Source organism: Ursus americanus, chromosome 6 (assembly GCF_024610735.1).
Source record: "Ursus americanus isolate L20-20 chromosome 6, mUrsAme1.1.p, whole genome shotgun sequence".
Taxonomy (NCBI): Eukaryota; Metazoa; Chordata; class Mammalia; order Carnivora; family Ursidae; genus Ursus; species Ursus americanus.
The window spans coordinates 22,131,378-22,159,343 of NC_142132.1; the positions used below are offsets into that span (position 1 = coordinate 22,131,378).

The 27,966-nt window shown below is 39.9% G+C and overlaps 1 protein-coding gene across 4 annotated transcripts in view; it reads left to right on the plus strand.

Moving 5' to 3' along the window:
• Positions 1–27,966, plus strand: part of SORCS1 (sortilin related VPS10 domain containing receptor 1) — a 483,023-nt gene that overhangs the window by 244,206 nt on the left and 210,851 nt on the right. For all 4 annotated transcript variants that reach the window (XM_045803063.2, XM_087862723.1, XM_045803062.2 and 1 more), the window contains exon 3: positions 19,235–19,334. In XM_045803063.2, coding sequence (XP_045659019.2) covers positions 19,235–19,334 — 100 coding nt within the window. The remainder of the gene's footprint in view (positions 1–19,234; positions 19,335–27,966) is intronic.

Here is a 27,966-nt window from a genome sequence, read left to right on the forward strand (position 1 = left end):
GAGGGTTAGGGAGCCGTGCAGTATTCAGTTCATTCTTGGGTTCTGCGTGGCAGAGAGAGTGTAAGGTAGAGGTTACGATTATGAACTTGGGAGTCAGCCAGCTTGACATTTGAAACCAGGTTCTGCCCATTATCAGTTGTCTGAGTATGGACAGGTTCCCTCAATTCTTGGAGCCTTGTTTTCATCATCTGGAAAATAGGAAAGTATGTCTGTCAGAGCACCTAGCCAGGTGCTATGGAAGAAACCCTGTTTTTTTTAGGCGCATCCTGTCCCTTCGCTTCTCTTCTCTGCACTGTGGCACCAGCACAGGGTTCTGTACTGAGGAGATGATTCCTTTTTAATGTGCAAGTGTTTCTTGAATCTGTGAGATAAGATTGGCTTTCCAAAGGGACTAGATTTGAATATTCCCTGGTCCTTCTCCAGAATTCTAGTCCATCAGGTCCTAGAAGTCTCTCATGATGAGTAGATCAAATATTTATTTTATTTCCTACTGTTCACCAAACTTTGCCTGTGTTTTTTTCTTTGCTGAGGGCTCTGTCCATTTTTTGACTAGAGTGTTACCTCTTCAAAAATAGACTCATGCTTGAATTTTCTCCTAAAGTCCATTAAGCAACCTGAGTCTTGTTCCCTGAATTTTAGGGAAGATTGGTTATTACTCATAATTTGTATAAAAACCCAGATGTGGCAAAAAAGAAAAGGTCCCTCTCAGGATTTTCAAACACATTTTAAAGCAAACAAGAGCTGAAATGTCTTCAGAGGTATGAAAATAGCAACGGATTCTCATTAGCCTCATCACTAGAAGAAAAAAATTAGATAAATACCTAATTACTGAAGGCCTTATGCTGGGCTCTATGCAAAGGACACAGTACAGGCACGGTCTCTGTCCATGGGAAGCTTGCTCTAGAAAACCCTCTTAATGAGAGCACCACATCTTTGGGTACAGGATGGAGGGACTGATTAAGTGGGTGCTGATGGTGGTGGTAATTTGCAAGGGACACAAGAAATTACATTGCAGTGTAAGAGGGAAGTATAGCTCACAGCTAAGCACATAAATGATACTCAATAAAGAGCTGAAGATTTAACAAGTCATGGAGACTTCTTTCCCAAGGCAATCTCTGAACAGAATTTTGGGAGATCATCCTTCATTTCAGAAAATTAGGCTCATGCACTCTGATGTGGAAATGCCGAGGCGTCCTGTCTGTCATTTCTCTGCCACCCCTCCGTGTAGCTCTGACACACAATCCACATTACTGACCATTTTTCTTCTGGGAAGCAGCCAGGGAGTGCGTTCCCTTGAGCACTTGCTCTGGCATTAATCTCCAGCTATGTGTTTTCATTTCACTTCCTGTAAAATTCCATCTGTAGATCCTGTGCTTGACCTAAGGTTAGATGGCAGGGGAACAAAATACTGATTCTCATTTCAAATCACAATTGTTGCTAAAAATAGCAAACTTGATAACCTGGTAGCTCCCTTGGATGCAAAGTGATGGATGAGCTTCTGCTGATTAAAAAAAAAAAAAAAAAGTCCATAACTCTCAAACTATAGTTCGAGTTGAAGTAAACGGTAGTAATAAAGCACAGCTAATACACTGCTGAATTATTCATGTTGATTATAAAAACTTCACCCTCAATGTCAAATAAGCCACATCCCATACAGGGTATCTGTAGTCAGAAATCACAGGGGTTGCCTAGTCCTACATGAAAAGGAAGGTTCACATACTGAATCAGGGTTACACTAAAAAGCATGAAGTAAAGAAATTACTGTAACTAGAAAATGTTGTAAATAACAAATAGAATTCATTAGACATTGTTAATAGAAATAATTATAAGCTACTATGTTCTGGTGCAGTTGATAACTTGATGATGGCCTGTAAGTAAGTATTCCTTGCTCAAAGCTAAAACCTAAGGATGGCTCGTAGTCTAAGTCCTCTGTCCTTATCCCCTAACCGGACTCCCTGCTTTTCCTACCTCTGCCATTCTCTAGTTTATGCTACACACAGCAGCAAAATGACCGCTTAAAAAATGTTGTCAGTTTCTGTCATATTTTTGATCATATCCCTTGAGTGCCTTCCCATCTCACAAATGAGAAAACCCAACCTTCTTACACTGTCCTTCAAGAAAGGCTTTTTGCCTGATCCAGCCCCTGCCTCCTTCTCTCTACTCATCACCCTCTGAGCTACAAGCATGCAACTTCTTCCGTTCCTTGAATATACCTTAAGCCCTTGAAACCTATAATTTCTTCTGCTTCAGATGTACACCCATTTCCGTCCCCAGCTTAATTCATCTGCCCAGGGAGGTCCTACAAAGCCATCCAAATTAAAGTAGTCACCATGCTGTCACTTTTTATACCCTGTTTTGTTTTGTTTTTCTTTTTCTTTCTTTTTTTTAGAGGGGAAGGGAGGGAGGGAGAGTGAGAGAGCACAGGGGATGGGGTGGGCAGAGGAAGAGAGAGAATCTTAAGCAGTCTCCACAGAGCTGGATGAGGAACTTGATCTCACAACCCTGTGATCATGACCTGAGCCAAAATCAAGAGTCAGACGCTTAACTGACTGAGCCACCCAGGCACCCCTACCCTGTTTTGTTTTCATCCATCTTATTGGTGGGATTGATGCATGCTCCTTGAGACTGGAGTCCTTCTTTTTTTATTGAATATTTAATCCCCAGTATCCGGCACAGATTCTGTCATGTATTGTCCCCAATTCATCTGGTTTGTTGAGTGATACGCTCAGTTGTACACACATGTTATTATAGGAGTGATAAATGCTTTTCCCCTGCATATCATTTTACTGCTTTAATGGGCTAGAATCACTCTTCTCTTTGTTTAGTGGGCAACTAAAGCTTCTCTGATCTGATTCACTCCCATCATTTATGATAAGAAACCTAAACCATCCCGATATGCCAGTAGACTTGTATTTAAGAGAAAAGATCAATTCTAGGCACAATGGTGACTACTGTTTCAGGGTCCAGAGAGTGTTTTCTCTGATGATGCAAATTCTTTGGCTCTCAGATGCAATGAGCTCATTGTATATTAGTAAATATTTATAAAGTACTCTATTGACTAAGTGTTTCACAATCAGGTTGATTAGTGATTCCTCCCAGCAAACTTGTGAGGTCAATCAGCATTATTAAAGAACAGCCCAGAGATGTTGGGCAGCTTGCCCAACGTCACTCAGCAGGTCATTGGCAAAGCCTGCATTGGCAACTTCAGAGCCCATTACTGTGACGAGACCTGGCGTTGACTCCTCTTGAAAGGGTGACCCCTCATCGCTTTTCTTGTAGGGTAGACATATAAACACTGAATGTTCTGAAGTGAGAGAAGTGTAAAGGCCTTGAGTTGAAGGAGTTATTGCTGCAATTAGAAACTGGAACCGGCTACTGAAATTTGAAAATGTTACTTAATGGAGGTGAATTAGAGGACATTATTTTTGAGAGAAGGAGAGAATTATAGTTTGAAAAAGTAGGAATGTAAAAAGCAGAGATGTGTGTAGAAAATTAATTTGGGTGGCTTTGGGGCTTGAGAAATAATAAGTTATAGGACCAAAATATTTTAGGAAGAATCTGGGTCATGGTATCAGATCTAAGTTCTATTCAGAAATAAGTTAAGTTCTCTCAAATAATATGCCACCGACCCACCTCCATCAAGCAGTGTTTTCTGATGTTTTGTGAGGGGGAGATCTGCTTTTAAGTATATAATGTTTCATTCCCTGAAGTCCAACATACAAATTACACAGGCCCTGCCATTATCAATATGTCCTGCTAAATGTCTTCTAGGAATATTATATCAAGGAGAATGATCTGTTTTAAGAAACGATGCTGCATCTCACTTCCCTTTATATTTTTTTCTGTTTTTTTTTTTTTCCTTCCTTTGGGATTTCAGATAAGTTGTTCTAAGTCAGTGATCTATTATGTTCTATATCATTTTCACCCTTTGGACCTTCAGATTATATCTCCTAAATCTGTTCCTTGGAAGCAGATTCTCTTAAACCAAAAACCACCTACAATAATAACTGCTTACATTGGTAAATTCTTTCTACACATCGAGAAATTTTCAGGGAGCATCTCCTTTAACACTTCTAGCAATCCTATGAAAATGGATACCATTTTATCCCCTTTTAACAGGCAGGAAAACTAAGGTCCTGGAACCTTTGTGCTATTAAGATGTATTAATATCATGCTTTCCCTTCTCAGAACCTTCCAAAGGCTTAACATGGTCTGCGAGGCTCAGTGTGGTGTAGGTGCTGTTGTCTTCATGAAGTGGCCAACTATATTCCCATTTTCCTCCTTGTTTATAGCCTCTGTCCTAGGTGTGCTCACCTCCTTTCTGTGAGTCATACACTCTGAGCTTGGACCTCATTTAATGTCCTGGTACTTGCTCTTCCCACTGCCTGTAATACTCTTTCTCGCCGTACATATCTGCCCACTTTCTGTCATTCCAGTGTATTCTCAAATGCCTGATCACAGCGGCCTTTCTCTGACCGTGTTATGTAAAGTTGCACACCCCTTCTTCACTCTCCATCCTCCTTACTCTTTTTCTTTTCCTTAATGGCATTTACCATCACCTGAAAAATCATACATTTGTGTCTCTGTTTACAATCGGTCTCTCCCCACTGAAGTCTCTCCCCACTGAAATTTAGGCTCTGCAAGAACAGCAATTTTGTAGTGTTATTTTTTTTTCTCTCTTATTGCCAGGGCCCAGAACAAGGCCTGGAACATGGGAGACACAACATAACATAAATAATTGTTGAATGAGTGAATGAATGAACCATTGCACTATAGTGCTATACTCTATTTCTACTAATTAGATTAACTTCATGGGAGCTGCACGTTATTCCTGGTTATGAAAAATCAGGCTTGGACTTCTGATGAACATGTTGTAGCACCTGTTACCAAGTATTTCAGGTGCCACTAGTGCCACAGAAAGATTCAAGCAAAAAAGGATCTGAGTGTTTTAATTTATACTGTGTTCATCTTGAAACATGTAAGAATTCAGGGAAGGGATTATTTTTTTAAACAACTTTATTTATTTTATTTTAGAGCGAGAGAGCATGCGTGCATGAGTGGGGGAAGGGGGGAGGGGCAGAGGGAGAGGGAGAAGAGGCTCCCTGCTGAGCAGGGTGCCCATCTCAGGGCTGGATCCCAGGACTCCGAGATGATGACCTGAGCAGAAGGCAGACAGTTAACTGACTGAGCCACCCAGGCATCCCAAAGGAAGGAGCTGTTTTAAGATTGTGAATGGGACTGCCAGTTTTTCCGATATTACTTTGTTTTTAATTTTTTAAATTTAAATTCAATTAGCCAACACATAGTACACCATTAGTTTTTGATGTAGTGTTCATTGATTCATTAGTTGCATATGTTACTTTGCTTTTTAAATAAAATTGGAAAATCTGAGGGCAGTGAGACCTGGCAGTTCTCCTGGTACTTATGGATGAATGTTAGTGTTGCCTAGAGTGATGGTGTAGGTTAGAACTCTATGCTTGTTTGGCTGGACCGTCCAGATTTTATGGAAGGGATGTTGCCTATGAGTCAGGTAGATATCACTGCATGCAGACCGGAGGGGTTACACATCAGTGATAGAAGTGTTTCTGGGAAAAACCAAGTGATTGTTTGTTTAATCTATCTCATGAGGGATGCTGAAGTACATTCTCTGTAAGGATTATATGTAATTTAAAAATTTTTAATATCCTCTTTGACGACCAACTCTAGTCCTGGTCCCTTTCCCAAATGTTGCCATCATTTTCAGTTTGGTATGATTCCAAAGTACAATTGTACAAGTTTCTTAAACATCGAAGCCTCTATGTTTTTCTGTTTGTTTTGTTTTGGAGGATATAGTATCCCATATAGTATTATGTTCCTTCCTTACAGTATTCAATTTTAAGATGGATAGGCTTTATAAAGTGAATTTTGTTCTCTGATGAGATGAAAGTACTTTTGCATATTTGATAACCTGTAATTCTGAGAAGTGTCTTGGCACGTGAATCAGAAAACCTGAGTTCTCTTCATGACTCAAGTTTCAACTGAATGCTTGACTTGCTTTACCGTGACTCTCAGCTTCTTCATCTGCAGAATCACAAAGTTGAGCCTATTCCATTGTGTGGAAACTACTTTTTTGATCCCTGGAAGTTGTGTGAAATGTTAAAGAATTACTAAAAGAGGGAGACTAGGACGTGTGTGGGTGGGGGGCATGGGTTGGAGTGGTGGACAGGTGTTTCAATAAGGATAGCTCCCTATCTGTTGAATGTACACTTAGAGTAGAGCTTAAGCTCTCCTACGGCTTAAAAAAAAATGAAAATCATTGAATAGAGATGAAATCATCTCTAAGACCTTATTGAAGTTCTAATAGTCTAGAATTTTTAGCTTTCCTGAAAGTAATCGGGACACAAAAATGGTGATATTACAAGATATTGCAATGATATGCAACAATGAACAAACCATGTTTTCTGGCCAGACTCAATCATTTCACTTTTAAAGAAACTAAGAAGAAAATAGTTGGGATATAACAGGCAAAAGATATACCTCCATCTCAACACTTCAACCCCTGGCTGTCGCGTACAATTTCAGGATGGTATTTTTCTCTAAGCCTTACTTCTCAGAAGTGTGTTGTAGGCTTCCCTATGGATGCAGAGTTCCCCCAAACTCCTCCAGCTACAGGAATTTTAGAATATTACAAATAAGGCTAGAGATCAGCTAGTCCAGTCCTCTCCAATTACACACGAGGAAACATCTCACTCATTTTTCATTCACTTAACTTTCAGAAAACTCAAGATAGCAAAAGCTCAGTTATGCACCATCATGTGAGGCTGAGGTTCCCCCATCTATGGGAAACAAACCCTAACAATTTGGCCCTAGACCGTGATACCCAGAGAACAGCTTCGCCACCTTAGGATAATTGCATCATTTAAAATCAGGGAATCAAGAAAGCCCATTGTCACCATTAAACATTTAAGTTGCTTAAGCTTCCAGAATACTTTTTTCATAATTTTGTATTATATTCAATTAGCCAACACGTAATACATCATTAGTTTTTGATGTTTTTCATCATTTTCATATGTATATTCTGATTGAAGGTAGAGGAGGACCAAGTAACGTTGGCTTCATTCAATAAATATTTCACTACTATTTTCCTAGTCTCAGGGCAGGACAATTACAATGCTTCTTTAGCCAAACAGGGTGTCCTGTAAGAGAGTGGAGCACTCTGTCAGAAATCACATGTGACAATTAGCAATTATAGCTCAAATTTGTTTTCTGATGAAGATGGCAAAACATAGCATACACACACACACACACACACACACACACACACACACACACACACACCATTCCTGTCTAGCACTCTTCACAACCAGGGGGAAAGTCCGCAGTGGTCCCTAGTACCATCACTATCTTTGAGTCTTTATTAGATGCTTGGGCTGGGGGTCCTCTTTCAAACACAAAATTGATTTTAGGATGATAACTGGCAGATATTATGCATAGATTGGTGGTTCATTGTTTGAGAGGCAGTGATCTAAGTTCTGTGTGCTTCACTGGGAAAATCTGTCCTCTTCCTTTTTTCTGGACAAACTCTCATTCTATAAAGAGCACAGTTTCAATTTGTGAGCAGCTACATCTCTGTATTAAGCATCTGGGCTTCAGAGACTGACTGCCCCGGTCTGAATAGGGCTCTGTTCATTGTTGCCATGTAGCATTGGGCAAGTCAGTCATCCTCTCTAACTTTCGATCTCCTCATCTCCTCTAAGATGTGAATCATACCAGTACTTAACTCATGGAGATCCATGAGAATTAAGTGAGCCAGTCCTTGTAAAGTGCTCAGCCAGAGTGTGGTATATCTTATGTGTTCTGTAAGTGTTCTCTATTATCATTCATAAACAATTCGGCAAACAGATATGAGTGTGGAGTAACTCATACCTCAGCATGAGGATGGATGTGCTATGTGATGGATCAGAAATGCCTGGGGATTAGGGTCATATCAGAAGAGAGAACCCTTGGTAAAGCTGAATAGACATGCCCCCCAAAATTTATCTTTGTGTAACTGATAAATGCATATTTTTTCCATCATCATATTGATATAGAATACTTTAATAAATATAAGACATTTTATGTACACATTTGTATGAGTTCTTCCTAAGTAAGCCCCTAAATTCTCTTACATTTATGTCTCATAATGACTCTTGCCTGATATAAACTCAGGCTAGGAGAGCCCCGAAGTTTTCTTGCCCCCTCACCATGCAAAAAGAAATAGAATCATCAACTGTGAGATTTCTCCAATTATATTTTCTAATAACAAGGAGAACATTTAAGAGAAGTGGTGTTCAGTTCAATCAGCACCGTGATTGGAGCCCCTTCTGGATTTCAAGAAGCAGCTGTGATGTTGGAGGGAGAAGAGTAAGTGTAAAGGCACTGTGCTCTCCAGCAGGTGGTAGCGGGCCCGGAGAGCAGCGCCGGATAAGGTGGCACACAGCAGAATATAAAGACAAGGTAGGAGCCATTCAGATGAGTTTGAGCTCACTCTGCAGAGGGGTGTGAGAAAGTTCAGTGAGGGAAGGGGTATTTGAGTCCAGCCTTGAAACAGAGAAACGAGCAGAAAGAAGGGTGAAAGGGTAAATATGAACCAGTCCTGCCTTCCGAGAACAGAATCTATTAACACAGAAAACTGTGAGCCAACGACACTTTCAATACAATGTATAGGGTTCTGGAATGTCACTGAAGAAAGAATGAAGTCAGGTAGTCATCTGGCATTGCCAGGAGAGGCATCCCAGGGAAGGTGGCTGTGGAGTGAAATCTTAAATGATGAGAAGGAGTAAGTGCCCTCTGCCCTCTCCACCACTACCGACTTGTCTGCTGAGCAGCGGGTATCACATCTGCAAAGCTTTGGAGGCATGAAAGCGGCTGCACGTGCGAGGAAGAGTGAGCAGTCACATTAGTGCGCTCCTGAAGGGAGTTCTAGCCGCTGCAGGACGGTAACCACTGGCCCCAGCCTGGGAAGTAGCACGGGAGCAGAGGGTACAGATAGAGACGCTGCAGGCAGGCAGGTGCGTGTGTGAGAAGGAAGTCGTGGACATCATCTAGTTAAGGATAATACTCTTCCCTGCCCCAGCTCCCAAAAAAGAAACCTTTACTTAAAAAGGAGACCTCTGTTTAAACTATTTGCCCTCCCTTACTTAGGCAAAATAGAGATCCAGGTATCAGCATGGGTTTTAGTTATTTTTATACTCAGTGAACTGAAAGATGTTTCAGAGGTAAAAGTAACCACTATTTTGGTGTTCTCTGTATTATGGACGAACATTTTTACTGCTCGAGGAGATGTGTGGCATGTGTAACAACATGGTGTGGACGACATTGCCACCTTTTCTTTGGAGTCATACATAGTCACATTCAAATTGCATTCAGGAGGGTTCTTATCTCAGCTACCCTGTGTGACGAGGAAGAAACATCAGGAACACAACGTGATAATCCAACAGGGAAACGAAGACAATGGCACAGTAGGACCAGAAAGATGAGCAGGAAATTTTACAACTTGTGGACACATAGGTACCTATCCCTGACATTTAAAAAATAACTTAAAAAATTTACAAATCAAACTAAACTGGAAATACTGTGACCCATGGCAGAGTAGAAATCTTTGTATCACCTTGACATGCCTCTCCCTAAACCCACTATTTAACCCCCTTCTCTCTAATTCTGCAAATTAACCTGAAAAGCTCAGGGTCTCCAAGAAACAGAGGGAAGCTTGTTCAGCTCAGGATGCACCATAACGTCTCAGCAGCACGTTTAAATTATATGTTTAGGCTGACAGGCAAACGTATTTCACGGCAGAATCCTTAGAAAGCAGGAGACAATTTCCTTCAGCTCCACGTCATCGTTTGATGTAGATTGCCTATTATATTCTTGAGGTATTATGAAAAATGGATTTGGAGATATTTTCTTGACAGTGGGTAGACTAATGGAATCTGGTGACTGTATTTAAAATGTGCAGGGGTTTGTTATAACATGGTAATAGAAATATCAATTGCACTGACAGGTTAAAAAAAATCTGTCAATGAATGATAATGAAGTTATTTAAATGTCGACTCACTCGCAAACATTTTCCAAACCCTAAATTATTCTCACTGCTTTAACCTCATGCATCCTAAGTTATTAAGGAGCAGTGTCTGCGATGCAGCGACTGCGCCTTTGGCTTTGGAAGCTATTTTTATGCCGCCAAATGCACTAGGAGCAATGAAAGTGGCTGCTCTTAATGATTTTAGGAAAGAAACAAAACACAGAAGCCACAGCTGCTTGATTGAGAGGAGGATGTTGTTCCGCTTTCGGGACATCTTACTGGCACTGGTTTGAGTCATGCCCCAGTGCTTCCTTTCTTCCTGTCCCTAAGCTTCCCTCTGCCCCTCAGGTCTTTGTTTTGTGACCTTGGCAGTCTGGCTTGGGATGCCCGGGCTAGGGCACTTACCTCTCTGGGGTCCAAAGATTACTTCTTTTTGAAGAAGTGGCCTGGATCATTCTTGGTTCAAGGAGTGTCCAGGAGGCTTCTGCATTCATTCACCTTCCATATGGAGAAGACCCCTCATGTGCCAGCACTGTCCTGAGACCTGGGGATTTGGGGGTTGGGGGGGTGAACCAAACATATGTCCACTGCCCTTATGGTGCTTAGAGTAGTCTAAGATGTCAGGAAGGGGTTTCTTGATTAAAAAGTAGGGGAGCACAGAACATGCTCCCGACCCTGGTCCCACTTCCCCCCACAGGGCTGATTGAATCTGCTAGTAGCAAGGACTGTAGTAGTCCCTGCCAGATTATGCAGGCTTCTTCATTTTGACTTAGTAGAAGTCCAACTGGCCGTACAAGAAGAGCAAGCTTCCATCCAGTCAGCCAGTCAGTGAAGAACAAATTGTGAGTTCCTGCCATGTCTGGGGCACTCTTCTGAGAGTGAGGAAGACAGCGGCGGGCAACACAGACATCTTTTCTATTCTACTCTCATGGAACTTTCATTCCAGAGGGGGAACGACAGAAAATTAAAAAAAAAAAAAAAGTACAAATGTATCAGATGGGGGTAAATACTATGCATAGAGAAAAACAGAAGAGGCTAAGAAGGATGGAGTGTGCTGGAGGTGTGGGAAAGATGCTGTGTCATACAGGATGACCAATGTTCGGAAAGAAATGAGGAGGCCATCTGGGGAAAGAGCTTTCAAGACACACGGAATAGCAAGGCTGAAGTGGGCTGGGGTGGGGGCACGCAGAAAAGGCAGAGGAATTAAGAGTTGGGCATCTATTATGTTACCAACTTAGTAGATAAAAAAGCACATCTGAAGTTGATTTGTGGAGGACCCCAGGGGACAGACTGGTTACTCCGCTAGTTGAGAGCCTGTGTCTAGTTCTGCTTGACTTCAAGTACCTCCTCTTTCTATGAAGCTGTGCTGTCTTGATAATCTTCATGAGACATGATCAGATAATTCACAAGTTGACCCACTTCTTTTGATATTTCTAGCCTTCCTAGGAGCTAGGGTGGACCAGATGACAGACCTACCTTCTCTTCTTCTTAGCCCATTGTGACGTTTTCTGCTTATGGTTTTCTTGAGATGGATTCTCTCTGGCAGGCCCTATGTCCTTTTACCTGGTATGAAGAAAAGCTAGGTTTTGGTCTACACCACGTAAAACTCAAACAGTTTGAGTTCATATTCCTTTTACAAAGAAATGCTGAACTAGGTTTTGTAAATAGATTTCCTCTTGTGACTTTTGAGAGAGGCAGTGCAGCCTGGGGTTAAGGATGAAGGCTCTCGAGTGGAAGACTGCATGAGGACTGCATCTTCCAAATTCTGTGGCCTCGATTATACTCCTGGGTCCTCCTCGTCTGTAACCTGTGATTAATATCAGTGTCTGTCTCATGGGCTTCTGCATGTGAAGGGCTTAGATCACATTGTAAGCACCCCGATAAACATTCATTTTTATTATCTGTTAGGTTTCCTAAGCATGAAAGTAAATTCAGAAAATCCTGGCACGCTTATTATAGAAGCAGAGTGTAGAATCATTCACTCTCAAATTCCAGCCAGTTCTTATCCTTACCTCTCTAATTTGAGCCCCACACAAAGCTCCTGGCACACATGTCCTTTATTTATTTTTTTTAATGATTTTTTTATTATATTATGTTAGTCACCATACAGTACATCCCCGGTTTCCGATGTAAAGTTCGATGATTCATTAGTTGCGTATAACACCCAGTGCACCATGCAATACGTGCCCTCCTTACTACCCATCACCGGTCTATCCCATTCCCCCACCCCCCTCCCCTCTGAGGCCCTCAGTTTGTTTCTCATAGTCCATAGTCTCTCATGTTTCATTCCCCCTTCTGATTACCCCCTTTCTTTATCCCTTTCTTCCCCTACCGATCATCCTAGTTCTTATGTTCCATAGATGAGAGAAACCATATGATAGTTGTCTTTCTCTGCTTGACTTATTTCACTTAGCACACATGTCCTTTAAAATATAATAGACTAGATTTGGTTACATTTAAAAATGGCAGTAACTTCATGAATATTTTCTCTTCAAAAAAAGCTAAGTCTAAATTATTTAATATATTCAGATTCTTCTTGAGGGTTCGTGTTGTGGGTTTTAGTAAGTGATAGGTAAAGGATACCAAAAATAATCAAGAAAAAAATTAGTGACCAAATAAATAAACAAAAGCTGTCACTTAGAGATGGCCTATTACATGCCAGTCATTGTGTTCAGTACTTTTTATGGATTAATTTAGTTTACAAATGATTCTGTGCTTATTTATTATCTCATTTGATGCTGTATGATCATACCAGAAGAAATGTAATCACATTTTCTTTCCGCCACTCCCTGTGGAAACTTAGTCATGCTCTGTATTGGTCCCTTCTTTGTGTGTGATGGAACACTGCCGCCTGAAAGAGAGCACAAGGTCTTGGAAGGTAGGGGGTGCCATGCATTGACCGTGGTTTCTCCATTCATCAGAGCAACTCGTTTCAGCTCTATGACTATAGTAGATACTTAAATAAAGGCATACTTTCAAATGTTCTAAAAGTCACTATTTAAGATATGTTTGCAAAAAAGGTAGTATAAGGATTAAGGATCAAAAGCAAAAAAACCTGAGCTCCTTAATTTAATCACTTGCATATTTACTTTACTGGAATGCTTTTTTTTTTTTTTTAAAGCTTTCAGCTTTTTCTTGCACAGCATAGATGTTGACAAAAAACCCTGTTTTCCATCTGTATATAAGTCAACCTGTAAACAAAACCTGAAAAAAAAAGTTTGTTTTGGAATGTTTTAAAAATGGTACAAGTTGAGAATTCAAGGCTGTTTATATTGCATGTTAAATACATTACTGTGTGCTACATATCTTTTTAAGATTACTCTTTTTTTTTTTCCTTGACAACAGCAGTCATTTTATGGTTGGCATAGACTGGCATTTCTCTTTGCAAATTTGATTTGTTTTAAATATTTTTATTGTTCCCCTTTTCTTATAAAATGGAGATTCATAATCTTTCTTTTGCCTTTTTTTTTTTTTTGGTCTTTGATATGCTTTTCCAAAGTATGTTGCTCAGAACACCAATTTAATTAGATATCCCTCGAGAATGAATCCTATAGTCAAATATGTTTGGAAAATGCTTCATAGAATATGCATTTAAGAAGTTCACAGGGTATATTAAATAAAAAGATTTATGTATGTATATGAGGAGAATAAAATTTATAAGTTCTCAAGTAAAGGAACATTAAGTTTTGCCTTATCAAGCATTTCCTAACATTTTTTGATCTCGGATAACACTCCTCTCCCCCATATCTAGGGACGATACTTAAAATATTTAACAGCCAGTACATTGGCTCACCAGCCTGCCTGCTGCTCAACTGTCTGTCTCTCATCCGTTCTTTCAGAGCCCAGATTCCTAGGGGGCTGCATTTCCCACCACTGACCATGCAAGGATAACTGGAAGCATCTGTTAGCTGGGAAGGGGAGTTTGCAGATGGGCACTAGGAATTGCTTTCCAGGGTGCGGTGCCTTCTCCAAGGTCACTGTCTTCTCCACTGGGACTCAGGCTGATTGGCATAGGCGCTAACCAATCAGAGCAGGTGCTCCTCTTGGTGCTGAACAAATTTCTTAAGGACCTCTGCTGTGCCAGACTTCAGTCTTTTGGTTGCTGGACTGTGAGGAAATCTAGGAGGTCTCCAAGGGAGAAGCCATGTGGTAAGACTGGCAGAAGTGCTGCTAGGAGAACTTAGCACAGTAACTATTTACCAACGGGTTTGCAAATATTAAATATTTTCACTTCTGTACCCTTGAATTGATGTATCCTGGCTGACTGTTAGTATTACCCATGAAGCATGTAGCACTTTATCTAATTCTAATTTTGTGGGACAACTTTGGACAGCTGCTAGTCTGTGCTGTTTTGGGCATGTGGAAATGAATAATTTTTTCTCTTTCTGTTCCTTATTACAATGCCATGATGTTTAAACATGTAAGTCTGCTGGAATTGAGAATTAAATTTTGATTCAGTTTCAGAACTCTGAAAAATCAAGAGGCAAGAGACAGCATTAAACTATGGTGGCAGACACCTTGAAGGATCTGGACTGGTGATGTTATAATAAGGGGAAAGTGTCCAATAACGTATTGTAAGCTCTCTGAGAAAAAAGTTACTAATGTATGTCTGAGCTAGTCACTTTATTAACTGGTCACATTGAGATTTTGGCAAAACACACACACAAAAACACACACACAAATGAGAGTGATTCCATGTAGAATCCTCGTGGAGTCATCCTCATTTGCCCTTGTAGAGTATACTTTTTGAATGTAAACATATTCATTAAATAGCTGAAGGATTAAGTTGATAGAAATGATAATTAATTATTGCCCCCTTATAGACCCCCTACTTCTCCAGCCTCCATTCCTATTATCCCACTAGGAAAATTAAACCATTCTCTCATCTCCAGCACAGCCCCACTGATGTCCACCTGTGGCTGGGCAGCATCTGTCAGTGGATCCGTATTTGCACACTCTGTCCTCCTCCCATTACCACCCGCCCGCCCCCGACAGATTCTTGCATCCATTTGTTCTTGAACTTGTGAGTATTATTTAGAATAAAGATTAGAAAAAATTATCTGTTGAAGGGAGCTAGAGAAAGGCTAGTGAAATTTTGGAGACAAGCAAGTCTTAGGAAGGAGAGGAAGTTGACTGATTAAGGCTAGGGTAAGAGTGGGGGAAAATATGTCACACACCAAGATTGGACTGAGTGAAGAAAGACGTCTCAGGTATTTCTTAGAGAGCTAAAAGAAATTATGCATCAGTATGAGTTTGAGGGGAAAAAGATGATCTAAAGAAGTTTGTTGTGGTTCATGGATAAGATCTCCTGTGAAAGTTGTGAATGCTCTTCAAATATTCTTGGCTATCAAGCCACTGTTTGTTGGATTGGGATAGAGCACAGGCTGGTCCAGAAGAAAGCCAGTTATATATTTGGGTAACACAAGGTGCCCTCTAGTTCATGATGCTCTGATTACTTCCCTTTCCTAAAACCCTACCCATTTTCCATTTTCAGGTGCAATAGTTCTTTGAGAAACTTTATGTAATACCCCAAGCTTCACTGATTTGCAGAGACACCTAAATTCTATCAAGTGTTCACTATTATCTAATTATATATACTTGATTATGTAATTTATAATATAAATTATTATTTAGTTATGTATTTATCTATCTATCTATATACAAATTTTAGGGGGAAAATGCCCTGGTTCTCCAGCCAGATTAAATTCTTAATCCCCTAATTGCAGGATCACATGTTATGCAGCTTTCTTGGTCCGGTGCCTGGTCCAGGATAGCTTCTTAGTGCATGGTGATGAGGTTGTTAACACAAACTTCTTCTATGTAGTCTTTATGGCCTGTAGGAATTTGTACTTTTATCACTATCAGGAATGAATTAAAATGGTTACATTTTTGTGTTTCTATTTAAACCAACTTCATTTTTTTAATAATAACAGTTTTTTATTATATTATGTTAGTCACCATACAGTACATCCCTAGTTTTTGATGTAAAGTTCCATGATTCATTACTTGCATATAACACCCAGTGTATCATGCAATACGTGCCCTCCTTAATACCCATCACTAGCCTATCCCATTCCCCCCCACGAAGTCCTCAGTTTGTTTCCCAGAGTCAATAGTCTCTCATGGTTCATTCCCCCTTCTGTTTACTCACTCTTTCTTCTTCCCTTTCTTCTCCTACTTATCTTCCTACTTCTTATGTTCCATAAATGAATGAAACCATATGATAATTGTCTTTCTCTGCTTGACTTATTTTGCTTAGCATTATCTCCTCCAGTCCCGTCCATGTTGCAGCAAATGTTGAGAAATCGTTCTTTTTGATGGTTGAGTAATATTCCATTGTATATATGGACTCCATCTTCTTAATCCAGTCATCTGTTGAAGGGCATCTCGGCTCCTTCCACAATTTAGCTATTGTGGACAATGCTGCTGTGAACATTGGGGTGCATATGGCCCTTCACTACGTCTGTATCTTTGGGGTAACTACCCAGTAGTGCAATTGTTAGATCATTGGGTAGCTCAATTTTTAACTTTTTAAGGGACCTCCACACTGTTTTCCAAAGTGGCTGTACCAACTTTCATTCCCACCAACAATGTAGGAGGGATCTCCTTTCTCCACATCCTCTCCAACATTTATTGTTTCCTGCCTTGTCAATTTTTGCCATTCCAACTGGTGTAAGGTGGTATCTCAGTGTGGTTTTGATTTGAATTTCCCTGATGGCTAATGATTTTGAACACTTCTTCATGTGTCTGTTAGCCATTTGTATGTCTTCATTGGAAAAGTGTCTGTTCATATCTTCTGCCCATTTTTTGATTTATTTGTTTCTTGTGTATTGAGTTTGAGAAGTTCTTTGTAGATCTTGGATACCAGTCTTTTATCTGTAGTGTCATTTGCAAATATCTTCTCCGATTCCGTGGGCTGCCTCTTATTTTTTTTTGACTATTTCCTTGGCTGTGCAGAAGCTTTTTATGTTGATGAAGTCCCACAAGTTCATTTTTTCTTTTGTTTCTCTTGCCTTTGGAGATGTGTCATGAAAAAGGTTGCTGTGGCCAATGTCAAAGGGGTTGCTGCCTACGTTCTCCTCTAGGATTTTGATGGATTCCTGTCTCACATTGAGGTCTTTCATCCATTTGGAGTTTATCTTTGTGTATGGTGTGAGAGAGTGGTCAAGTTTCATTCTTTTGCATGTAGCTGTCCAATTTTCCCAGCACCATTTATTGAAGAGACTCTTTTTTCCACCGGATGTTTTTTCCTGCTTTGTCAAAGATTAGTTGCCCAAAGAGCTGAGGGTCCATTTCTGGGTTCTCTATTCTGTTCCATTGGTCTATGTGTCTGTTTTTGTGCCAGTATCATGCTGTCTTTATGATCACAGCTTTGTAGTACAGCTTGAAATCCAGCAACGTGATGCCCCCAGCTTTGTTTTTCCTTTTCAACAATTCCTTGGCGGTTCGGGGCCTTTTCTGGTTCCACACAAATTTAAGGGCTGTTTGTTCCAGTTCTTTGAAAAATGTCATTGGTATTTTGATTGGAATGGCATTGAAAGTGTAGATTGCTCTGGGTAGCGTAGACATTTTAACGACAAGGATGCCCACTCTTGCCGTTTTTATTCAACATAGTACTAGAAGTCCTTGCAACAGCAATCAGACAACAAAAAGGGATAAAAGGTATCCAAATTGGCAAAGAAGAAGTCAAACTGTCTCTCTTCGCAGATGACATGATACTGTATATGGAAAACCCAAAAGAATCCACCCCCAAACTACTAGAAGTTATAGAGCAATTCAGTAATGTGGCGGGATACAAAATAAATGCCCAGAAATCAGTTGCATTTCTATACACAATGAGACTGAAGAAAGAGAAATTAGGGAATCCATTCCATTTACAATAGCACCAAAAATCATTGGAATTAACTTAGCCAGAGACGTAAAGGATCTATATTCTAGAAACTGCAAATCACTCTTGAAAGACATTGAAGAAGACACAAAAAGATGGAAAAATATTCCATGCTCATGGATCGGAAGAATTAACATAGCTAAACCAACTTAATTTTCTAAGCCTTGTTAATTCTTATCTATAGCATTGAACTTAACACAGTATAGCCTTACATTTTGCTTCTCAAATAAAGCTGTTAGATTTTTGAGAGTGGGGGCAATGTGTTGTTTCCTGGCACATAGCACAGAGTCTGGTACATTTTAGGAGTTCTACAAATGTAAATGAGGGAATGAATGAATTGGGATCTCCTATATATAAAATGAAGGCTAAGAGGAAACTGTTTGTTCCCTTTAAATTGAAACGAACAAAAACAACAGAAAAACTGTGGTATAGTGTAAGTAACACAGGGCTTAGGGTCACAACACCTGTATTCAAATGCTAGCTGGCAATTTTTCAGCTGTTTTCTTTGAATAGGTCACTTAAGTTCTGTCAACTACTTTCTTCAAATACAGATAATATTTTTTCCTGCACATGGTTGTAATGATGGTCTAATGAGATTACAATTCTGAAATATGTAATAAACTTTGATAGAGATGGTGATTAAAGCCTATTGATTCAGTCAGAATTAATAAGTTATTGACCAAGGGCTAGATAAAGATGAGAGAATCTTCAAAAAAGATAGGGTCAGTGCCAAGAAGTAATGTCCTCCCAACTCCAGGTTGCTTAACACCAGAAAAGGCCACTGAGTAAGACTGTGAAATTTTACTTATTATTAAGATGTTTTCTTTCTCTTAAATAACAGGAAAAGACTAAATGACCTTTGAAGGGACTGACCCACCATATATTCTATGACTCATGAAAGGAAACTCAATTTGTAGATAAATCAGGAGAAACTGCTTTTCCACTGTGCCAAAGATAAAGCGAAAGTTTGAAATGTCATATCTACATAAAAAGTCTTTATTTTTGTGGTCAATTCAAGAGACACCCTCATCTCTTAATCTTTTAAAATTAACCACATCCTTTATGCAATGTACGTACATTAAGGAGCAGTAAACAGATGCGGTTTTAATTTTTACCAATTCAATTTAAATGCAAATGTTAACCACTCACATGATGCTACTGTGTACATAATTAAGCATCATTATATACTACATGAATCATCTAGAAACCTCCCGAGAGTCATTCCACTATGTAAAACATGCATTATACTGACAAGCAGCCAAATGACGTATACTTCTGTCCTCATTAACGCTCCTTTTGAATTATAGGTCAACTGATTATGGGACAACTTATGAGAAGCTGAATGATAAAGTTGGGTTGAAAACAATTCTAAGCTATCTCTACGTGTGTCCTACCAACAAGCGTAAGGTAAGACATGTGTATTCAGCATGCTGCTTATTCATGATGTGACTTCTGTCTTGAATGGCTAACCTCTCTAGCTACATAAAAATCCATTACAGTAAAGCCGGGATTAGAGGTATAAAGATGAGTTGATGGATGTTAAGGTGGTAAAATGTCTGCCCCCTCATAATTTTTAGAGCAACAGCTGTGGGAGGTAGCTATATCATTACCATTTCTGAAAGGCAGCTCCAAGGAATGGGTCTACTTGAGTGGATGCTGTCTTGTCAGAGTTCTGACTAGTCTGTCACAAGAATCAGAAGGAGTCTTGATAAGATGGAGGAAAAGGTGGGGTTTTCATCTGAAGTCTCCCTGTTTTCCCTTGACACGAGTAAATAGATCAGCTAGAGTTGGGGTGAATGTGTCCTTCTGTAGCACGTTGGATATCTCATTTCTAAAGTTTATTCAGCCTGCACACAAACGTCAGGTTGGAGATACTGCTGGAAGGAACCTTGGATATCATCATATACTGCACCCTAATTTTATAGATGAGAAAATGAAGGTTCAGTGAAAGGTAATGCTTTGCCCCATCGCAGAGTTATGGGCGCAACTGGATCTAGGATTCAGGTTCCTTGGTTGGCAGTGGTACTGTTTTCGCTGCATTTTTCTGCTCCTAGTAAGAGGGCTTATCTCCCCTTCAGAGAGAAATGTTATTTTCTCAAGGAAGACAGTATTTGCTTTTAAATGAGAGAGACTTACTTGTGTTAGGAGGAGAGTGGCACTATATCGTTCTTTGGTTTTTGTAAACTTGCATTGTCAGATTCTGAATTCTGACATACAGTTTCTAGGTGTTGTGTGAATTGCATGAAATAACAGTATCCATCAGGAAAGAGAAGAGTGTTGTTCATTAGTATGTCCTAAGTCGTGTTCTTTTATGACAGTAGCAGTGATATCTAGGTTCTCAATCAGATCTGTCAGTAGTTACTGTTAGTGACCTTGGGTAGGTATTTCATTTTGTTACCTGAACTCCGGGAGGTGGATGAGAACGTCTCTGAATGGTCATTCCTTAACACTGGCTGCACTTCCAAAGCACTAGGTGATTCCCAAATGTGCAAACCCTCGTCTCACCCCCATTGCTCTGGATTAGGGCTCAGGTAACTGCACCTTGAGCAAGCTCCCCAGATGCTTCTTATATGCATCTAGGATTAAGAATTGCTTATGCAAAGTGTAACGTTCCCTCTGGCCCTAAACTTTTCAAGTTCTTCAGTAGACGCAGTGTAACTCAGCAGCTGTGCATAGACTCTGATGTCAGATGGTGTGAGTGGAAACCTAGCTAAACCAGGTAATAAGTGTATAACTATGGTGATTTACTTAATCTCTCCAAACAGTGTCATCAAATTTAAAATAGGGATCATTATAATCCCTACCTCATGTGAAAAGTTGTCACTATTATCTGAAATAAAACATTCCAAGTGTTTATAGCACAGAACAGCTAAGGCTCATCAGTGTTTTCTCTTACTTTATTTTTTTTCTCATCTGCCTCCTCCTCCTTCTTCATATAATTATTAGAAGTAATAGTAGTGATTATCCTCCCTAAATAGCAATGTTTAGAACTTTCTGTAATGATAGAAATGTTCCTTTAAGCTGTCCAATACCTTAGACATTAACCACTTGTGACTATTGAATATTTGAAATATAGTTAGTGTGACTGAAGAACTGGATTTTAAGTCTAATTTAACTTTAATTAACTTAAATGTAAATAGCCACCTGTGGCTGATGGCCCCAGTATCGGACAACATAGCTCGATACTGTCAACCTCACAAATGTAGAGATACACGCTGAACATTCCTGTCTTCCCCTTACTGGCTAATTACTGGTCCATCATCAGCAGTTACATTTAAACAATTTGACCTGCTGTATACAGTCCTAAATTGAGGAGCTGAACTTATACCCTTTAGTTTTATAATGCGATTTAGTTATGTTGGTTAGCTTTGAATCAGTTCTTAAATTCCATATTGATTTTTCTTCTAGTTTCTCATTTTCAGTAAATTTCATTTAACAATCAACAATCTATAGATGTCATAGGATACAAAGAGAAATAAGTCCGCATTCCACCCTCTAAGTTCCTGTATTCTAGTAATAAATGCAATATGACTTTTTGTCCTTGAAAGGTCCTTTGACTCTTGCTTCCACCTAACAGGTTTGGATGAGACATTTACATTTTTCTGTTTGTAAAGTGATAGAGGCAAAAACAAAGGAAGCTGGAAGAGACCTTAAAATTGTTCTTAGAATTGTTCCAAGGTAGTGATAGTCTTTGTTTTATTGATGCTGTTGGCGAGGAATATGATTAAAAAAAAAAAAAAAACCAGATAAGATGCCAAATAGTGAATGTGAGCATGGGAGTTTCTGTAGCAGCAGAATATATGACTCCAACATGGTTTGCAGGAGCAGAGCTTGAAATGCGAGACTCTCAAGTCCAAATGCAGCTCCTAAGATGGGGAGGAAGGATTAGAGGGAACACAGCAAGGAGCCCCATCTTCTAACCCATTCATGCCAGGGTGCCAGCGTCATTCAGCCTGTATACTTAGTCCGTAGTCATCTGAAAGTCACTGAAAAGTCACTGGCCATGGCATTTAGCTAAAATTAAAACTTGGCAGACCCTATTTCCAGAGAAGGAGAAGTCCTTGTCCATGAATATGAGAGAACAGCTTTCTCTGGGCCTTTTTCCTTCCAGAAGCAGAGGCAGGGCTGAGCTGTTTAAATCACAATGTTTACGGGTAAATCTAAGCGAAGGGATCTTTCCCTGTACAGATAAATGACGCCTTCAGGGTCACTTTCTGAGACCCTGATAGATTTAAGAAATATTGGAGGACGATGAAGGTCTTTACAATGGTGCAAAAATCAATAAAGTTGACATAGCACTATATTTGTGTACAGTTTTTCTACTTATGAGGTGAATTTATCACCATGAAATATGTACTTTCGCCCCCCCAAAGGGACCTACTTGAACCAAAGAGATAGTACCTGTACAACATTTTAAAGTGTGAATATATTTCCCCCCAATCAATGAGAGTTTATGTAAAAAAAAAAAAAAAAGAAAGAAAGAAAGAAAAGAAAAAAGAAGAAAAAAGAAAGAAATACCAGGCTCTATTAATTATGCAGGACAAAGGCACTCAAGTTCGCGGCAGTTCTCCTAGGACCTGTGCGTCCTCCAGTGAAAAGGCAGGCTCCTTTCTAGGGTCGTATTAATTCTTTTCTGTCCCTAGGGCGCTATCTAGCAAGTTAACATCTTCTGTACCAGATATGTGTCCCTGCTCTTTACATCAGTGGGAGCAACTGGAATAAAACTGACATCAGGGAAACTGCCTTGTCTTCCCAGAAACTTGTTTTGCCTTCACATGCTTACTGCTATTTTTAGCTGCTGGTGAGGACAAGTTCAGTTCTTCAATCAACGTGTCTCCAACAGCGGGCATCATGCCCTGGCTTTGCAGACAGCTTGTTAGGGGCATTACTGGGATCAGAGTCCAGAACAAAACAGGCCCTTATTTACAGTTTAAATTAATGATCATCCATTGGCTGTTTCTCTGCAAGCCTGCTGTAAATGACAGCAGCTTTCCTTGGATATATCTGTTACAGTAAAAATTGTAATCTCATCGTAGGTCAGTTTAGGAAATCTTGACTAAGAGACATAGAAAGCCTGCTCCCAGGTATTATCCTAGCTCATGCATACCCTCTTTCAGCAGAGCCCTGCACCTGGCCTCTGATAGATGAAGTAGGCCCCAAAGAACAAGGGTAAGTGAATCCTAGCGCCAGAGGAGAGGCAGGCTAGCTATCTGTCAGCATGTCTCCAAAAGAGAGCACTCCTCAACCCAATCCATGATAAATCCCAAGGCTTGTGGGTGTCAGCAGTGGTTTATTGGCTGCATACATGTAATCTTCTATGAAAAAGGATGATTTAACATGCACCTGGAATGAGCAGCTGGGATGTGGAGGGTGATGGAAAGAACTTATAGAATGTAACAAAGAAAAACAAAATCAGTGCTGAAATCTTAGTCTCGATCTTAAATTCTCACTGAGTTTATTTGTATTCTGCCTAGAAAGAAAACTTCTTGATACTCTGGGTGTATCTGTCAGCAATACCTTTCCTCTCATCCCCAACCAACCTTAGCTGCTCTCCCTTCACGAGGTGTAGTATAACATCTTCAAGGATTAAAGAATACAAAATCCCAAGTGGAATTCATGGGGGAGAAAAGAAGAAAAAAAGTGTTTGCTTTTTTTCTTTTAACTTGGAGTGTCCTCTTCGTTTCATTGTTGTATCCTTGTAGTCTCCGTGCATTGTGTTCTCAGCAAAGAGGAGACTGAAAGAGTATTTGCTCTTTATATTTCCTGTGCCCCTCCATACCCCAGTTTCTTCTCCTTTCTGTGTTATCACCACTTAATTAATAGTATTCCTGCTGAGAGAGCCTTCCAAGACTTTCATCCTATAAATAGGACCCCCGCTCCTCAGACACATTGATCATTTTTGCAGGTCCCTTGGTACATGCCAGCATTAAACACTGTTTGCATTTTCTCCAGATGTTTAGGTTTTAATTACCTTACTGTATGTGGCACTGTCTAAATAAGCGTTTGATTATTGACTCTTTGCCTCTTTCTTTATATCCAGGGCATGCTTAATTCCTCTTGTTATTTCCTCGGGAGGTGTGTGTGTGTGTGTGTGTGTGTGTGCGCGTGTGTGTGTGTATGAAAAAGGTGTGGTTGATAGCATCTGCCAACTTCTCTTAGGAAAAATATGGAATCATTGAATCAGAACCTAAAAAAGGTCAGAGGTATTCAGATTCTGCTTTTTCATTTAACAGATAAGGCAACTGAGTCCTTAGAGTTTAGTGAGTTGCCTGAAGTTACAGGCAACTAGTGAAAAAAAAGCTGAGATCATTAGACCTTTAAGGTGAACCTCAAATGCCTTCTATTCCACAAAATTTAATCAATTCCATTAGTCAGATGTTCTCACTCCTTCCGATTTTCCAGGCATCTGCTTCTCATTTCTAGCACTTTTCTCTCACTTCTGATGAGTCGGTTTTGACCCTTTCTAATGCCGCATTTAGAATGAGAGGTCCCAGAGGGAATAAAGCACCTTCGTCAGCTTCCTAGTCTGTAACAGGCCGAACACAGTGGCCTGGAGTATGGTAGGTGTCCAACACAAGGCTGAGGATTTAACTGGAAATTGGTTGAGTGTGGGGCTCCTGAGCTGGAACTTGAAAAGTAAAGTACATTGTAACACCAGCTTTGACTCATTTATTTTCTCTAATTATGAATTAATTCTTTCAAGTGAATAAATAAGGATAGTAAAAATCCCTGTAGATTTTAGTCATTTCTAGGCCAAAATGTATAATTTTATCTTTTCTAGGCAAGAAGAGCATGATTAATATTTAAAGTGCCAGGACTTTGCATAGCACTCACTCGACATTATCTGGCGAGGCCAAGGGGAACTAGCATATTGTATAATACATCAAAGGGGGTACATGACATTTCCCTTGGCAGATACTCCTTAGTTGCTCATTCCACCCTAACTCTTTCATCTGTCCCTTTGTACACAAGATCATGCATTGCCTCTAATCTTTTAAAAATAACATATATTCCATTCATAAAGAAGTACATGAACTCAGTGACACAGTGGAAGTGGCATTTTCCAAACTTCCTTACACTTAACCTGGGCAATGATGGCTAAAGGGAGAGATCATGTCCTTTGATCCTTCCTGGGTACAATTGAGCGTGGGTACTGTTTCAGCCCATCAGGCTCTGTGCTCCTTTCAAGCATCAAAAAGAAAATCAAATCCAAGAAAACATGCCGCATGTACATTTTTTTTTCCTTTGGGTAATTTTCCAACAGTCATCCAAGCCATCAGGTTTCAAACAAGCTACAGAATAATAAGTGCAAAGTGCTCTGTTTGCAAGGGGCAGAGTGCCAGGAGCAAGGCCCACTAGCACACCCCCTCTAGCACACCTCCCACCCTGGGGAGCCCTCCACGACTCCTGGGCTCCACGAACACCACTGGGGGAAAAAATGCTGACCTCCCTCTTTCTACTCAACTATACCTGGAACAGCCATGTACCTTGTACATTTTATATAAATCAAAGCACTATGATAACATTCATGAATCAATAAATGTGAATAAAACCACAAACTTTTTGACTGAAGCACATTATGTTAGTATAGTAGGTACCTAGTTGATTTTTATTGAATCTCATCTGTGTCTAACACTAATGTAAAAAAAAAAATATAGCAGGTTTATAGCATACCAAGTTTCTCAGAACTTACGCAGTTAAGTAGTAGATTACAGCTTTATTTCATGTGATATTAAGTAGTACTAAGTACTTTTTTGTTGGAAAGAAGCTTCTTGCATAATTAACATTACATATTTGCCATTCCTCATTTGTAAGATGTTGTGTCTATCACATATCAGCATCTAATACATTAAATATTAATTGCTGATTAAAAAGTTGTATCTGTATGAGGATCAAGTTTACAGGATGTTGCTCTTAAAATTCAGAGTTTATTAGTCACAATTATGTTTAAAAAACATACAGGTAGCTAGCTAGACAAATGGGTAAGTAGAAAAGGTGATCCACAGATCAGCCTTTTCTAAGTTTAGGTAACACTTTCTGGTTAGCATCAGGTGGTATTTCTTGATCAAAGTGAGAACACATTTAGAACTTTGACTTTTGGTTTTATTCTCTTTTAACAAATGAAGCTAATCAGGATAAATACAGTGTGAATTGGTCTCCAAATATTACGGAGTAAGACTGGTCCAGAAACTGTGTGTTTCTTATATCACCGACTGGGTCTGAAGAGGTGGGTTACCTCTGTTTCCAGAACAGAACTTTTCAAAAAGGATATGAAGCCTGTATCAGAGGCTGATCATTCTTCAAACATTCACAATAGACTATCTGCTCAAACTTCTTTGGGGAGCAGGGTTGGTTTTATTTTGTTTTTTTTTTTTTTTTTAATTATCTATCTGCCTATTTTTTTAATTTCTTTTTCCCTCGTCATTTGTCCTTATTAGAACTTGTATTCTCTGAAGTCTGGCTGGCCTAGTGTTAAATGCCCATCCATTACCCTTTTCTGAAGGTCAAATGCATTATTTCAGGTTGGTTCCAAGTTACGCTCTGCTGTGGAAAATGGTCAGAGGTCTTTTCAACATTCTGGTCTGTTTGCTTCCAGCATACTCCCTGTGGCTTCTCAGAGGTTTCCATCATCCGGTGTTTGACATACTGTATCTAGAACATTTGTTTCTAGTGAATAGCCCGAGCTGCTCTCATGATGGATGGAGATGAATGCTGGCCGCTACAGGAAATTGCCATATTTACTAGGGTGGGGATGTTTCACTCCAATATATCAGATCTGCCTCAAGCTTTCTCTTGGTGCTGTCAGGAGAAACAAAGTCAATGTCGATGAATCTTTAATAAAACCACTTTTTCCCCCTCCGGAGAAATTAAGAGAACACCACCAGCCTCAGGGGCTAAATTGCTTCCATTTAAACATTCCTTCTTCTGACCTGACCTTTCTCTTGACCAGATCTTCTTTTGATGGTCTTGTCCCTCTGTGCCTCTAGGCACCCACCTCCCATTTTACTGGGTCCCTAACTGCTAACATACTTCTCATTCCATAACCTTCCAAGTCTGCTACTTCAAATAACTTTTCCAGAACAAAGTATTGTCATTTGTAGGTAATAAGATGGGCTTCGATCTTCATAAGTGAAAAGGCTCGCACTATGGAATATACATTTTGATGACTGGGAAAGAGAAATCTCTTCTTCTAGCTTCTTGGGGCTGTGTGTGTGTGGCGGGGGGGACTAGAATACTAAGTATTGCCTTGATTGACAGCATCTGCCACCCAGGAATGAGCATGCTTCTGGTGGAGAAGAGGGTGTTGTGGATGAGTCCGAAAAATAAAGAATGGGGGAAAAGTAAACACCTGAATACACAGCCTCTCACAGATAAGAGAAGAAGGGGTGTAGGAGGAAAGGCACAGATACTAAACCAAGAGAGAAGATGGCAGAGATTACTACAAAGCATTTAAAGTAACAAAGAAGTGATGAGGGAAAGCTAATTCCAAGAGCATGGTGAACACATAATGTAGAAAAAAATAATAAAATCATAAATATTTTCAACAGTAGATTAAGAATCTCTTACGATCTCTCAGGGGGAGGAGGGCTAATTTACTGGGAACTTATTAAGACTTTCAGAGGGAGTACAATTTACCCTTATCTCTCTGTTCTTACTCGGTGCTTTCAGAGGGGTGAAGGATGTTGATGGCTGTGGCCGAAATTGGTTTTGCCAGAAAGGAAAACACAATTATGACTCAAGTGTGGGGGAGTAGCAGTCCTCAGTCAAGGCTCCCCAGCTTCCCAGCGGCAGATTCAAATATCACTGCTGCTGCCCACAACTTAATGAACTTTTGTCCTTTTAATGCCATCTCTCCTAGCTACTCCCCATCCCTCTGTGTAAAGGCTTCTTCTGTTTACGTGTGCACCTTGTAATTTCTACACTTGTCAGGTGTACCAACTCAGCACCTATTTGCAGCCACTGTGGAGCTACACTTTGTCATTTGAAGGTGGTCATTGTAAATTTTTCCCTGGTGGAGTCATTAGTTGTGGTGTAATGG